Genomic DNA, 16,851 nt, shown 5'->3' with positions numbered 1-16,851 from the left:
CCCACGGTGAAATATGATGAGTCATGATTTCTTTGTGCAGCCTCATACTAGGATATGAAATGTACTTGGATTATGATTATTAGTGTCTGACAAGTATGTTTCTCTATTTCTCCTACTGTCTTGTTATCTATTCTTTAATGCAAGCTCAGGCTGGTAGTTGTCACTGTGCAGCCCTGTTTATCTACTAAAAATGCAGAGTTTTGAGGTGGTTGCTATGGAGACAAGGACAAGGTTGAGCGTAATGTCAGAAAGTAATGTCATGGACAATCAGCTATACTGATGACGACATTATATTATGAACACATAAGGTATTCATGAAGCTACCACTTTAATTTACTTGTGCGTTTAGTTTCAGTCTCTCCGGATAATGACATTTTTTTCTGTCTGTGTGGAGTTGCCTCTGCTAAGCTCAAGATTTTAAGTAATGATTTGTCTGCGGGCTTCCTCTGAGCCCTGTTGTTGTATGGACGCTTCCGGTGTGTTTCTGTACCTAACCACAGACACAACACCATATTTAAGAAAAACACAGGAGAGGCCTTGATCCCTTCAGTCCTTTACATATAGTTTAGTCATAGTGGGAGATACACACACTGTGTATTTGTAGAGTAGTTCTCATATTCACTCAAGCACAGTTGACAGCTATTGATAAGTTGTGTTAGTAACCTCCAAACTATCTCTCTAGCTTAGTGAATATGCTCAGGAGATATATTATGCTTGACAGTCATGTGGGCAGTTCGTAAGTGGTTATCATTCTCCCTCAGTCCTGAAGTCAAGTAGATACAGTATGATGCTCAGTTGTGCTTTTTAGTTTTTGTATTTCACAATCATTGTATAATTGTCCTGCTTAAGCCTCACTGCAATCTGAGTTGCTGCATCTGCAGTTAGACTTAATGAACATGACTCACCAAATTATGCTCATGAAACCCAGTTGTGAACTGAGGCAGCTAAAGGTGAGGTGGCAGGTCAGGATGAGTCATTTGACCATTGATGCTTTGCATAATAGTAGCACCAGGACTCAGCAGCTGATGAACCCAGCTGGGAGTTTATTCATATATATGCACTATAGATATTGAACATAAACTTAAACTTTAGCCATAGCAATAATCAGATTGTCTATTTCCAGAGCCGTCAGTCATGCTGAAAGGAAAAAGCACTCAGACGGTCAATTAAAAGTCTGTTTACAGCATAGCATGCCAGACAAATTCAAACTGTCATTATGGTGTTGAAGCAGCGACACGCACATCTCAGGAAGTGCATGGAAGGGAAATCACAGGTAGCAGATGGACTATTGGAACCAGCTGTTGTTTACTAGATGCGAACAGGGATTGTGGTCAGCAGAGCTCACAGAGGCACGGACGCCACATACCGTGCACCTGCAAATAAATCACTGTGATTGAAGTCAGCTGAAATGTTCAAAACAAACTCTGTCACACTGACACTGAAGAACGAACAGCATGACACCAACAACAGAGATGGAGAGACCCTGAGTGAGAGGGCAGGTCGGCTTTTTACATTAGGTCCGGCCTCCGGCATTAACTGCAATCTGAATCAGTCTGTTTGTGTTGTGTGAAAGGACAAACTGAGGCTGTCTGGTGTTTTCCACACTAAAGCAGAACAGGCCTCAAGTTGGTTTGCCCCCAGACGAACTAGTGCTGAACGTTTGCGTGATTAAATAGACTAACAAGAACTGGCTTTGTGCTATTATTGTAGATTTTTGGATGTGTAGAAACTCAGTGAATCATCTATTCTGTCTCCAAACATAACACCTCAAACAAATCCTACAACAACTGGAAGATTGTATTTGCTAATGATCTCACGGTCCTGATTTATCGACAGAAAGTGCGTTCTCCCTCTCACATTCACATAAAATTCACACAAATCCACACAAATCCAGGTTTGTTACTATTCAGTTTGAATGTACATTTTTATAAAAAAATTCAATCAAACTGTAACAAAGTCTAATATCAATGTGTGTTTGTAAGACATTTCAAAAATAGTTCTGCATCTCCTGAGGGTGAAATGAGCTGTGAACGGTAAATGCTGTGAACCTGTGACATTTTTCTGCTTTAGTGATAGTGATGCTTTTACGCTACACCGGTGTTTGTGTGTGGCCAGTTGTTCACACAGTCACACACCATCGACACAGCTGTCATGTAGTTGGCCTGAACCACTAGAGGCAACCTGGGGTTAAATGTCTCGACCAAGGACACAGTGTTCGACAGGAGGAGCTTGGATGCAAACCATCAGCCTCATGATTTGTGGCCCTCTGAGTCTACGTTCATCAAGTTATGTCCTTTTGTGTATATAAATTGAGAGGCTTAATGTGTGAATATGAAGAACACTAAGCCAGAGAAGCTTCTTCTGAAAACTGAGTCACGCTGTTAAGAAATGTGCTTCAAGCAAAGTAACAAAATGCTCTCTTCTTTTCTCCCCCTCCATTTTTATACTTCCTTTGTTTCCTTTTCCATCATCCTCCCTCTTCATTCTTTCCCTCACACTCACATTCCTTTACTTTCTCTGTCTCTTACTGTGTCTTCAACCTTCATAGGTTTCAGCAGTAGGTGCTCTCTGCTTCACCAAGTGATACTCGATGGCTGCCTCCACTGCCACTTGATTCATTTTGCTGTAAGTACATTTGCTGCAGGTCTGTGTCTCCATCTGTATTTTGTTGTGCCTCTTTACTTTATGCTGCCTGCACACTTGAATGAATAACAACTTAACCAATTGTTAGCAGCTGTTTCTCTAACCTTGTGTATGGTACAGTTTTGAATTTTGAGGATTCATTTTTTGTGATTTTAAACCTTGATGCCAGAAGAGAACGGTTACTCCCTGCCAATCAGTTTACTCTCTGTGCTGGCCTGAGATCAGTCTAGCAGGCTTTGTATGACAATACTAACTTTGACTGCCCTTACCGTGTTTACTGCTGTAGAGTAGATGGCTTCTGTGAAAAGCAGGGAAAATTTCAATTTGTCATAAGTCTAACTAATCATGCAGAAGTGAATCCAATATGAAGTTCTGTATTTTATATCTCTGCACCACATCATGGCAATACATGCACTAGTAGTATGCAACAAACTCTGGCTGATAATAAAACACTCCCCCACAACCAGAAAATGTGTGAAATCTTACAATTTTACTCTTTTTCAATGGGAGCCGCCAGGTGTGGTTCCACACACCTACACAGTGAGTGGTTTGGTTTGGGGCTGGTTTGATGATGCCTGGAAAATGAAACGCTTGTTCAGGCAAAAGCAGAGGTAGTGTGTTTTGGATGAACAGCCACACACACACCATGCATAGAGAACCCACAGGCATCTGCACGGCTTTGTCTCCACAGCTCACCTGAAACATTATGGTGTAGCATGAATTATCAGACTCGTTGTGTTTATTGTATCCAAGCTCCTGTTTAACATGTCATTTTTATACAATTTTCAATTCTATTGAAGTAAACTAAAGGTATGAGAGTGTGGGGAAATAGAACATCATTGAATTTATTGTTTGCACAAACGCTGTTGTTTTTCAGTTTTCAGCTTCGACTCTTACTGTTTTACTACTTTCTAGTTTTGAGTGACAAACTAAATGTTGAGCTTAAATGTAAAGCCAAAAGACGTCAAAGCAGATGCATCTTTATTTTATTATCTCCTTAAGCCTCTCATTTTTCTTCATCACAGTTTGGCACATTTTGGAACAAAACTCCAGATTTCACATTGCACAGGGCAGCTGTGAATGCTTTTCAAACCGGAGCCAGATTTCTGGATTAGTGCAGCCGCTCTCCAGAGAATACAGTGAGCAGGCAGGGAAACAGACAGAGCTATGGTTAAATCATTAGCAGAATAAGCCTTCGCTAGTGTTACCAACCTCGGCCTAGCACAGGCCAACACCACATGGAGTTTCAGTGTCTTCAAAAAATAATGACTGTGGTAATTGGGAACTGTTATCAAATCTGTTCCCACTTCGCTTTTCTCCCACAGTTGACTACTATAGCAGAGGCAGGCAATTGTTCTTCCAAGAAAGTAGGACAAGAATTTTCCAGCAGCTTCACTTTTGTCTCAGGGCTTCCTGTATATTCTGCATATTTGTTCAGTTTTGTGCTTGTACGTGAGGCAGCTTAAAGGCCTGGATAGGTTAGAAAATGGAACTTCATAAAACCTACCGTAATAGCTAATTGTCCATATTTCAATCACGCTGCCTCAAATACTCCCCGACAAACTGGCAACTGGTGCATTTGACAGTGCTGGCAAATGCAAGTGTGAAGTCAATCTTGAAGCCAAAAGAAAATTCTGCGATGCCAACTGGTTGCCGCTCACTGCTCCCCCACGGGCATCCCAGGAATATCCAGCTCTCAGTGCGGTGCCACTCTGTGTCTCCTGCTGCCAAACAAGTCTCGCTTCTTACTGGTGTAAGCAGCGATGAGTGTTAGTTGGGGAAGTGAACCCCTCCCGAGCTCCCCAGTCATCACTAACCTGCCTCTGACTAATCACTGTGGCAGTTTTACGGTGCCGTGCGGAGCCGGTGAGTGAGAGTCAATGAGTGTGAAAGGGAGAGTATGTGTATGTTGATGTGAAAATTTTGGCAAGAGACAGAGAAAAGAGAAACGTGTGAGAGCAGAGGAAATAAAATCTCACCATGACATGCTTGTTATTTATAGCCCTGCTGCTGGATTCTACATTAATACAGACGGGCGGCAGCTCTGCAGTCTGCAACTCCAGTCATTCAAGGTCTAGATGTTTAAGCTTTAACTGTATTTTTAACACAGACTGAATCAGTAGGTTACACTTGTCATGTCCTCACATCGTGTAAAATAATTTATTAAAGATGGCCAAAGATTTGGTTTTACCTGATTAAAACCACAGGCTACATTAGGCAACATTAATTAAGAATACTGGTAGATATCATACCAATATGTAGCCCAGCCATTATATTAATATAAGAAGTGGGTGTGCAGTGCAGGTTTTCATAGTTTTTTTTTTACATAAACTCTGTATTTGCATGTCTTTGTAGTGTCTGTGCCCATAAATCTGTGTGGTGTTTGTGTTTTTAATGCACTCCCACACATCTGGCTGTGTCTGCTCTGCCACTTTGCTTGGTGTTTGTCTGGAGGACATTGGGTTGGTCTCCCGAGGGACCCGTGCTGGATCTTTCCCAGGCCATACTGCAACAACTCTCCCAGAGCTTTCAAAATACCAAACATTAGACTGGAATGTTGTTGTTTTCTTTTTTCCTGTCTCCTTAAAGGTTTAGCTCTGAATCAGAGCAAAACAGATTTGCTCTGTCTGTTTTTGAGAATGGTCTGTAGTACATATATGTCTTTGTTCCTGTTAAGGCATTTCTGGAGGTGAAAGTCACCTGAATCTCACTAGTCACTCCTAGTGTGTGGCCATCATCTGGTTTTACATTAGCTTTTCCCAGTTTTTAACCTGGGTTGCCACATTATTCTTTGCCACTGCTAAGTTGCTGATACTGTATCAGCCATTATTTTAGGTTGTTTAGTCTGGGATAACGTAAGAGGCCTAATAGATGTTGCAGTTAAATTGTGTGCTCTGATTGCAACCAGCTGAATTCACCCAATACATGTGACAGTGGAAATAGAAGTAATGAAAAAGAGTTTTTAGGCTTTTTTTGCAGTATTTGTTTAGCATTAGAAGGCATTAGAGGCACATGCTGCCTGCCTGTGGCTTTGCTCATCTTACATCACTCCCGTCTATAGAAAACTTGGTTTCTTGGTGATCTGTCTGTTGTCACCTGCTGGCTCACTGAGACTGTCAAATGAATTTCTTCATGCTATGTTGCTCACTCACATCAGTTCAGTGCTGCAGAATATTTATTGATAAACTAGTAGCTGCAGCTTTGTTGTGCCTACAGTATGTGCTTGTGCTTTCCTTCATATTGAATGCATTCAAATTCAATTCAAATCTCTTAAGCTAATAAATATTTGTTTTAAGATAGCTGCTGCTTGTTGTGGTGGACTTCTTATCAGGTAGACGCCATGTGCATCTACTTGAGGTGATTAAATCCTACTGGTCAATCTATATTTGTAAGGGCATCGCTGGCATCAAAAACAAGAAATAGAAATAGAAAACAAGATTCAAACTGGTAATGCCACCCTGTGAGCTACATCATTTACTAGGTGTTTGTTTCAGCTCTTGGACTTCAGAGTTGACCTTCAAAAGATAAGGGGATTAAGTCTGGCTTCTTTGGAGTATTAGCCCCTTTCTCTCAGTAGATACATGTTGACGTTTGAAGTTAAGGATTAATTTGGAGACGATGAGCTGTGACATGGAGTGGTTTTGCTTTTGAAATGAAAGCTGGATGACATGTGCTCACACTCATGTTCATGTTCACCTTCACATTTACTAATGGGGCTCTGGAGATTTCGCTGAACCTGTCAGTGTCTCAGTGTTTGATGCCGTTTCAAATGATTCAACTGGCAATCATATTTGTCCTACACATGCACTGAAAGACACTTACCGTACATGTCAGGACCAAATCAAGACACCAGTCAATCGCTTCCACGAAGTGTTGCTGATGTTACTGTATCTGTGAGGGTAAAGAAAAAATACCATTAATAGTTGACGGGAGAATTTCTTTGCTGTTTTGATTGACTTAAATTTTCCACCGAGCACAAAGTAAAACATTTTCAACCACAGGATGGCCCATTTGTTTTATTAATGCATGATGTTTTAATTTCAGTCACTTTTTTTACCGTTTCCCAAAAGGCGTGTTCATATCTGCAAGGCGAGCACTGCCATGCCGTCTTATCACTCAAACTCTCTGTTATAGCCCAGTAAAAAGTTCCACATCCCATCTCCTGATGTCTTCAGCTTTCAGCCTTAGGTATTTCTCGATTATGTACCAGATCAACGTGCTCTGTGTGGGAATTCAGCTTCTGCCCTCATGATGGGCTTTTCTCGGATAAACAATGTGTCTCTGTGAAGGGTTGAGAGAAAAAAAGAAGTGAAATATTTAAAAAAATGAAGGGGACTTTCTAAAGTAACGAGTCATTTGAAATTATGGTGCACCATTAGCACTTGGATAAAGGAGTAAAGTTAATATTTGTATTTGTAAGCCACCTTTTTATTACCACCTAATCAAGTTGAAATGGTTGCACACTGTTTTCTCTCTGTGGGGCTTTGGGGGTTCTGTACATTCTACGCCAAACAATAATCCATTGGTTGCACAGTGGAATGCTAACATGTTAGTGCAGAAATAACTCTGTGGTGTAGTGGTTAACACTGCAGTGCTGAAGCTAGGAGTAACAAGGTTCAAAACTGCCGTCTGACCAGGTGCCTTATGGAAAGTTACTGCATGTTTTCCTCCTGCTTGCTTTGGTTTGCTCTGGTCATGCATTTAGTTTATTTAACAGCACTAAACTGCACTTAGGTGTGACTGGTTCTCTAATCAATGCCTGGCACCAGACTTTAGGGATTCAGAATTACTCTCTAGTTCTTGACCAACATTCACTGAATGAGCAATAGCATCTGATGCATCTTTGTGTGATTGCTTCTTTTGCTTTGGTACTGACGTTTTTCTTTCATTAGGACTTCTGTACTCCATCATTTTGTTTTAGAAACTCATGAATTTTATTTATCTGTGTAAGATTTCTGTGGGTTCACAAGGTTTTGCACTCCAGCAGAGGATTTTATTTTATTCCATGTGAGTTTGGGGCTAAATGGAGATGAAATTGAAATGAAAGATGGAAGATGGTCTAATTTGTTCTATCATTCTGTGATTGCATTTATTTTTGCTGCTTCACCGTGCGCTGAACTGCTGAAACGCTTATTTCATTTTTAAAGAGTCACACAGATTTACGTCATGTAAACAAAGTCATATACCTCCAGTTGCCCCTCAGTGTACAAATCTGCTTCTCACTTGGATTCTCTGGGGGCTTGTGTGTTGGTGGTTGTGGCTCAAAGTAGCAGGTGTTGTGCGATATTGCTCCTGGTACTAAACCAGACAGTGCTTGCTGGTATCAGATCATAAGCAGCTGGCCACAGGTCAACACTGCATCACTTTTGAACAACTAACTCTAAAGTATACCAGCATCTGCAGTTGCAGAACCACATATCCACAATAAGTGTCCTACCATATTTGACAGTCTGTTTTTTTCAGATATTTTGTGATGTTGATGAATATATATAACATAATAACACTGTTATTGAATATATGAGATGGTTACCTTGTGCTTTAGGTTTTGGTAATGAGACCTGATAAAGTTTAAGGCTTTTTAAGTACGTTGAAGGACCAAGTTGGACGATTTACATATCTGAGGAGAGAGCAAGCGAAAAAAAACCCCAGCATGAATAAAAAGTGAGCAGGAAGGGACACAGAGGAGAGTGGAGCTGGAAAGTTTGTGCCACAGGAGAAAAAAGGCAAATAACAAAGAAAATTTTAGAATATAAAAATTTGGGTAGAAGGCAACAAATATGAGAAAAGCCTGGTGCAGTCAATAAATAGCCATGAGAAAAAGAGACACTGTAGCTGAGGTTAAAAGTGAATTAATGAGCACAGGGCAGCTTCTTCTTCTCTAACTGTATTTATGTAGTATTGCTAATTGCAGGAAAGGTATAATGTGCTGTCCACTTTAATTTTCCTCTAAAGGCAAATTGGCCACATTCTCATAAAGTGACAAGAGTACATTTTTCTCTGTCACACAGAATAAAAGGATTTTAAATGAACAAAAATTCAATTAATGTAGCTATTTTTGGGGTGTGACAACAAAGAAGAAACCCGTTGTTTAATGAAAACATTAACTCATTACAGATCGAGAGACACTTAGCGACATAAATATGTACTGAACCAGGAAAAGCCACTGACTGAGCTAACCTGCTTTCCTCAGGCAGGATGTTCCACAGCCTCAGGGCCCTGACTACCAATGATGTGCCTCGAGTTTTCATCTAGGCTTCTGGAACAGATAAAAGACTTCTGCCAGAAGATCTCAAATTATGTATGAGGTTGGAAATGTACACTAGCAGGGAGAGGACACGGAGCTCTTTTAAAGAACACTGATTAGTAAGTTCCTGCAATCAATTCTAAAAGATTTAAAGTCAGGAAACCAATAGGGAACATTTGAATATAATATCTAAGAGTACCCTGCCTCCAATGACAGCTGGGACCAGTGCCAGCTCTGCCATAGGTCCACACAGAAGAGGGGGTGTAGATAATGAACGGATGCCATATCGCAATGTTCTAGTGCAGGGGTGTCCAACCCTGGCCCTCGAGCGCCACAGTCCTGCTGGTTTTCCAACTCCCCCAATCCTTTTACCTTGACCAGGTGTGTTCAGTCAATCAGCAGCTAACTGACACACCTGATCAAGGTAATCAGCAGGGCGAGTTGGAAAACCAGCAGGACTGTGGCGCTCGAGGACCAGGGTTGGCCACCTCTGTTCCAGTGTGATTGTATTTTTGAGGGGCACTTTAATGTCATGTAGTTGTAATAAAAGCCAGAGTTGCTCCTCTGTGTTTTTCTGATCATTATTGAAACTGGCAGACAGTCTCAACTTGTCTTTTCCCCCATGGACACATTACAATCGTGAACAGAGGCTATGATGGATGGCACCAGATGTTTTAGCCCTCCTAATTTGCAAAGCACAGAATAGTATGTTGACACATGTAAGTGACCTGTGACGAAGCAAAATAACTGTAATACAGGGAGGTGCAGCTTTATGCCAAGTGAACAAATAAACCAGGCTTTAGGGTATCTTGTGATTGGCTCGTTTCTGGCCTCTCTCTGTGCTGATGCACCCATCTGGAGGGTTCTGAGCTCCACAGCCCAACTCAAGCTGCCAGTTTAAACTCTATGGTTTGTTAAACTGTAATGAGGAGCCTAATGTTCTTCCATTTGCCTCATTCATTAACTATATTATTTTAAGAAATGCATAGCAGCATGACTATCAAAGGTAGGTAGGCTGTGCACGTACCTGCAGCTGAGAAGGAACTATCCCAAATGCGAGGCAGCAACGGTTTTTGATATTTGCTATTATAAATTTGTATGTGAAATTGCTAAAATTAAAATGGTTGTGTTCCTGTTAGTGTGATACTACATACACCAAGTTGCTGTGCTGTAATTTATCACATTACACTTGTGTAATATCTGTTACATAACGACAGCTAGACAAAAATAGCAGTCTATTATTTGGCTGATGGCCATGAGTAGGAACCACAGATGGAGTAAACTTCAGATTCGACAAAAATGACAAAGGCTGTTACATAACTATGAGGGATTGCCTTTGCCAAATAGGGCTCCTTCTTTTTCTGTGTGATGGAGTTAATACATCTAAGTTTCATACCATACTATGGGTAAACTAAAAATGCCTTACTTCATGGTTTAGAGAGGATTGCTATTCAGATGGATTGTTTCTGTCTCCAAGGCACAGCTGTCATCTCAGATGAGATGTTGGGAGGTCTTGTCAGCAACAACATGGCACTGATTTATGAGAAACTAAAACGGACAGTAAGTAGTTTATTGACTAGTATATGCACAATAATGGGAAAGGAAACCAACCAAAACGTTTGTTGTTTTTAGAGGGCACAGCAAAATATACGCTCACGTCCACCACTGGCCATCCCAAGTGCATGCGATGTATAGTGCCTGATTCCCAGAAGGGTGATCATAAATCCTAAGAAACACTGGATTACGCAGCTTTTTAGAATGCACCCTGGGAGCTGCAGTTCAAAATACCATCTGGCTGATTCAAATAAAGTAAACACATTAATAAGGAAACTTTATCTTCATTTCAAAAGAAAACTATTCCCTCTGCTGCTCTCTGCAAATAAATGGAATAGTTACAAAGACAGTCTGCGGTGTAGCTCCCACACACGTTCTCAATGTGCAAACTATTATTCAATATCCATGTTAATGCCACTTGTTTAATGACTTTCTCTGATGTCCATTTCAAAACATTCTTGTGCAACAGCTGCATTACAGCTGTGTTAAACAAGCTGAAATGTTTCTCTTTTCTCGCTTTTGAGGACAGAAGCCTTGGTTTGAGAAACTAAATTAGGCTGTTGTAAGTAATGTAAGGTAAGTGAGCAAAGTAAGTCATAATTTGTCTAAGATGACTTAACTGTCCCTACTGTTGCCATCACAGACTCATACTGAACTGTTGTTGGAGTGTACTTTTAGTTTTCTTTGCCACTGAATACACAGTGCTTACGTGTCACAGCACCAGCAGGTTTGCAACAATATTATTTGAATTGCAATGTTTGTTTCCTGTGAGGATGCGGTCTAACAGGATAAATCGGCCCCTTTCCATCAGCAAAGTTTGATTCACAAGTTCCTGCGTTATTGTGTCTGGCCCTGGGCATGGCAATGTCTTTCCGCACAGGATTTGACACCCATGACCTTTGACCGATAAAATCACGATTTGGCCATCCCCGTCAATATCAGGCCTATGATGAGTCATAGCCCAGGCTTTATTTAATGAAATGCTGCTCAAGATACAAATACACTTGTATTACGTCAAATGTCTTGGGGAATGTTTATTTAGTTAATAAGTTATAGGGAATCGTTTACTTCAGCTGTTCAGGAAATGGTTGTGAAACGCCTGCACAGTCATTAAGTTTATTTGGATTTATTATCCAGAACAATTTTACTTTGTTGTTCTAAGTTATCTGAGTTTTTGTGTGGGGGTTATCTACGTTCAAGTGCACGACATCTGAAAGGCCAACGTTTGTCCAATAATCCTTGCAGCCTTTGCATGTCAAACAGAGCTGAATAAGCTTCCTCTCCCCAGCCAATAGTTGGAATATTGCTTTAGCGAAGATCACTTAATCAGGCTTTGCTGCCTATGAGATAGATCAGAACTTTTGATAGGTCTATGGAAGAATTGCAAATACTAGTTGCTGCCAGAAGAATAGTGAGAAGCAGATGGAGGCCTGTAACATATTGTCCTGTACTCCCCTAATTTTTATTTTATTATTTTTTTTACATCTTTTGGCAGCTTGAATGAGAAACTTTGCTGCTTCTAGCTCCCATATTCTCCTTAATCATTAATTTGCCTAAACACATCAATGTTTTTCTATTAATGTGGTCAGAAGATGCTTTCTGTATACTCGTTAATTATGTTAAATATCATTTCATGTATTCTGTGCCATCTAATGTTGCTTCAGTGGCCTACAGTGAACACATCACACTACTATGCAACTTCTTCATTTTGACCTTGCTCTATCCTTATTGGCAGTTTTAATATTATTAGCCCTTTGTGTGTCAAAAGAATAATGTCCTTGCAAGACCTTCTCAGAGAAGCCTCTCTTAAGAGAAATCTTGTGGAAAAACGTAGCAGATTATGTAAGAGGCAAATTGCTTGTTGAAGTTGAACAGGCGTAGAATCTTGACCTAAATTGGTTATTAGAAGCAATACACCCCTCATTATTCATGGTTTGACGTTAATACTTTCAAGAGCTTGCTAAAATTGTAAGAATGTGGATTGGTCAACTGGGAACAAGCTGATTTTTCCTGCCTATATGAGATTCATTACCTCTGTTGAAATGGGTCTTAAACTAAATTATCAAGTTTTTCATCTAAGGTTTATTCCCAGGCCCTGTTTTTAATATTTGAATAAATTCATATGTAAGTGGTCACAACTGCACATTTATTGAACTGCTAATAACTGCTGAACTCACAATCTCAGTCTAAAGAGGGTTGGTTTGTATAACAGATGTGAAGGATTTTTTCGGTGCACGATGTACGAATTGGTATTGATGGCCTCAGACTAAAAATTCACCTCCATTCCATTTTCCACACTTCAAAACATATGATCTCAGGTGAAGTAGTAAGCAGCTACTCTAGTTTAGGATTTAGAGTATTGAGGCTTCATTCACTGTATCAGCGTTATACTTTCACAAAACCCCAAGTCTAAAAGAGCCAACAACAACACCTGACAGCAATTCTGATATAATCCTCTGGTGCCCCTCTTTTTGAGGCCTTCATGTCCAGTTGTGGGGCAGAAAGAAACAGACACTAGCTCAAAGAATAAGCTGGCTTCTAAGTAGAGAAAGTTTGCCCCCTAATGGACATACTGCAGCTCTGCAGCTCTAGTTTATTCTCACATGGTTGATTTTTACGTTTTCACCCTTTTTACCACAATGCACCTTCTTGATTTAGATGTGTGTGATAAACCTTCAGCGGGACCTGCACATTTGCAATTTCATTACATAACTCTTCATATGGTCCATGTTTAATAATGATTAATAACTATTAACAGTGATGTCTTGAATATGTAATTTATGTACTTTATTAAGTTATTTCTGTCTTTTGTTGTTTTTAGGTCTTGTGTCCTCTACATTTGAGGCTTGCTGATTACTACAGTTAGTTCCTGTAGTCCGTAACTTCATGGAGGGGTTTCCTGTCCACTGACCCACTGGGCTGCCTTACTGGACTAGCAGCCATGTCTGCCTGCAGTACCTTCACTGAACACGTCTGGAAACCAGGCGAGTGCAAGAACTGTTTTAAACCCAAGAGTCTGCACAGTCTGGTTCCAAGTGGTGGGGGGAGACCTTCTTCTGAACATAGGCCTCTAACAGCACGGCAACACAATCCAATTCCTGCTGGACTCAGAGCCAACCCCAACCTTACCAACAACTCCCAGAGGGCTGGCAGTGGATCGACCCGCTCAGGACATTTCCGTCCACCTGTGGCTAAGAAGCCCACCATTGCTGTTAAGCCTACTATGATGCTGCCCTGCACTTCTGCAGGACTGGATGCAGATGGCAACCTACAACGACCTTCAAATGTATTGGAACACGGCAAAACATCAGCCTTCACAGTTTGGAACCACAACGGGCTGAACCATAAGAGTTCTAGTGGGCCAAATAACAACAATGAGGGAGAGGATGGTGGTGAGGAAATAGAGGGTTATGGACAACTTAGTCCCAGGACCCCTAGTGGAAATAACAACAGTGGGCTAACAGATGTCCTGAAGGAGATTGCTGGGTTAGGCCCTGGACCCTGTCCAACAGCTATTTGTGGTTCAAAGGACTTGTTTTGGGGACGAATCAGTAGTTCATATCGACGTTCCCTGGAAAGAGGCCTTCCAGCCTCAAGCTGTCTGGCCATTGGAAGTAGCAGCAGTGGTGGTGGTACTGCTCAAAAACGAGTGTCCCTCAGTGACAGCACCGAAATCATCAGCAAAGAGGGTGGGCGCTTCTGCTACCCAGAGTTTTCCAGTGAAGGTGAAGATGATGAGGAGGATGATGATGATGAAGAGACTGAAAGAGATGATGATGATGATGATGATGATGATGATGATGACGAACATGAGAGCTGGGATGAAAGTGATGAAGAGTTACTAGCAATGGAGATTCGCATGCGTGGCCAACCACGATTTGCAAATTTCCGGGCTGCCACGTTGTCTCCTGTGCCCTTTGCTGCAGGGAAAAAGTGGAACACTGTGCCGCTTCGCAACCGTTCTCTGCAGCGGATTTGTGCAGTAGATTATGATGACAGCTACGATGAGATCTTGAACGGATACCCCTCCATGGACTCTAATGGAGCTCTTCCTCCCTATGGGCCACATGATATCCAAGGCAGCGGTTTCCTGTCAAATTCAGAGTCTACCAATTCTCCAGAATCATCGTCATCCCTACCAGAAGAATCTCAAACAACTTCCAGTGGTGGGAGCAGTGCCCCATGTCCTCTAAGAAATGGTGTGCAGTCCCCCACATCTTCACAGGAACCTGTCCACTGTACTTCTCCAAGAAAGGAGCCAATCCGCAGAGCACTGAGTCCACTGAAGGTGACTGAAACGCACAAAGCTGTCCTGGCCATTAGATTAGAAGATCAGGATGGGCGAGAAAATGCACCAATGCCCCAAGCTGTACCGGGTCAACCCGTGACTATCAGTTTTAGTCCCACTGAGGAGCAAGCTAAACCATACCGTGTAGTAAATTTGGAAAAATCACTGATCTGTAAACCTTACACTGTAGTGGATGTGTCAGCATCCATGGCCAGCAAAGATGAACAGATGCAAGAATCCGCTCAAAAGCCTAAAAACTTGTCAATGCCTTCCAGTCCCACGTCATTCAGTAGCACATCCTTTCGTCAGCCTATGTCTCCAGCCTCCCCTCTTTCTCCATCTTCCCCTGTAAAGGCATCATCATCCACATCTGCTGCTCTGCAAAGTTCGTCCCGAAAACAATCAGGGAGCATACGTTACCAAGAAGTGTGGACATCAAGCACAAGTCCTCGCCAAAAAATTCCTAAAGTGGATTTTGGGGCTGGGGTTAATCATGGTCCCTCCATTTCTGCTCAGCACTGCATCCACAAGTCAGCTCCCACTTCACCCACTTCTGGGATGTCTTGCTCTCGAACTGTACCTGTAAAATCCCCAAATTTATCAGAGATTAAATTTAATAGTTTTAATAATGCAGGCATGCCTCCTTTCCCCATTATTATTCGCGATGAACCCGCCTATGCCCGCAGCTCCAAGAATGCAGTGAAGGTGCCTATTGTAATCAATCCGAGTGCATATGACAATCTAGCTGTGTACAAGAGCTTCTTGGGACCCAGTGGGGAACTCCCACAGCCAAAGGGTGTGGGTGGTCGGGTAGTCAGCCATACGTATGAAGAGATTGGCTCCTCTGAGAGTGTCCAGTCTTCCACAACAGAGAAAACCATCTCTGCTAAAGGCACATCAGAGAAAGCCTCATTTGAAGAGACAAAAGCTTCACTTGAAGCCACGTCAAAAGTTTTGTCAAATTTCCAAACAAGAACCACTACAGATTCCAGCACTATGACAAGCACAGTGATGAGCTCTACAGTTGGGGGTCCCTCGTTAACATCTTCAAATTCCCCTGCCATTATTGCAGAGTTACCCAAACCCAGCTCAACTGTAAATGCTTTTACAAACACTAGCAAGACTATCGGAGACACTAGCTGCAGTAAGGAGAATGACTTTGCTTTGTCTTCTGGGACAGTGGCAAATCACAGGGAAGAGGCCAGTGCTGTGCTTTCACAGATCGTGGCCTCCATCCAGCCACCACAGTCTCCTCCAGAGTCACCATCAGCACTACAACAACAAGCTACAACATTCAGTACAGAAGAACTCTATGCCCTGCCACCTGACGCCATAAGGGAGACCCTCACTCGACCTAAGTCTCTCTTTTCTGCAACTGATGGGTGTATCTCCAAGCCTAAGAATGAGACACCTTCAAAGGCTTTGTCTAAATCCCAGAGTGCCTCTGCTGCTGTCCCACTTTCCAGCCCTCGTTCCGAGCCCAGTGCTCCTTTTCCCCCTCCAAGATCGACATCTTCCCCATATCACGCCTCTAACATCCTCCAGAGACACTTCGGCAACTGGACTAAGAATTCTGCCTCCAACTCACCCGTGCGACCTAGCGAAGGAGAAGGAAGCCCAGGCTCAGAAGGAAGACGCATTTCATCAGAAAATTCTAAACCTAAACGGTGGATCTCATTCAAAAGCTTCTTTCGTCGGCGGAAAGATGAGGATGAGCATAGAGAGAAGGTGGAGCGAGAGAAGGAGAAGGGCAAGCTGGTTGGTCTTGATGGAACTGTGATTCACATTCTTCCTCCACCACCAACACAACAACATCACCACTGGTTTTCAGAAACCAAGCCAGAGGATCCCACCCAGAAGCCAACCATCATATTTACATATAAAACAGATGGCGGTGGTAGCCCAGCTGATGGAGAAGGTGAACTACGAATAGAGGAGTGCAGGGAAACGGCCCTGCTGACACCTGACAAGGGCAAAGAACCCAGACCTCTGAGCCCTGAACAACCCTCGCACGCTACTGCATCTGATCTCATCAGCAACGATTTCAGGTATTTGTACATTTACTCTTGAATATTAAAATGTGAATCTACTGTGCAGAAAATATACCATTTAATCTAATGTA

At 42.0% G+C, this 16,851-nt stretch overlaps 1 protein-coding gene across 3 annotated transcripts in view; it reads left to right on the top strand.

Moving 5' to 3' along the window:
• The window catches only part of peak1 (pseudopodium-enriched atypical kinase 1), a 57,141-nt gene that overhangs the window by 26,344 nt on the left and 13,946 nt on the right, over window positions 1–16,851 (top strand). For 2 of the 3 annotated variants that reach the window (XM_029153885.3, XM_029153884.3), the window contains 2 exons: window positions 2,549–2,625; window positions 13,263–16,777. In XM_029153885.3, the coding sequence (XP_029009718.1) occupies window positions 13,383–16,777 (3,395 nt within the window). In that variant the 5' untranslated portion in view covers window positions 2,549–2,625; window positions 13,263–13,382. Of the gene's footprint in view, window positions 1–2,548; window positions 2,626–8,833; window positions 9,007–13,262; window positions 16,778–16,851 lie in introns of those variants that run through there. The other variant, XM_029153886.2, reaches the window with a different exon arrangement.

Source organism: Betta splendens, chromosome 6 (genome assembly GCF_900634795.4).
Source record: "Betta splendens chromosome 6, fBetSpl5.4, whole genome shotgun sequence".
Classification (NCBI taxonomy): domain Eukaryota; kingdom Metazoa; phylum Chordata; class Actinopteri; order Anabantiformes; family Osphronemidae; genus Betta; species Betta splendens.
Note: the sequence above shows the minus strand (reverse complement) of the source record. Positions and strands in the feature narration are given on the sequence as shown.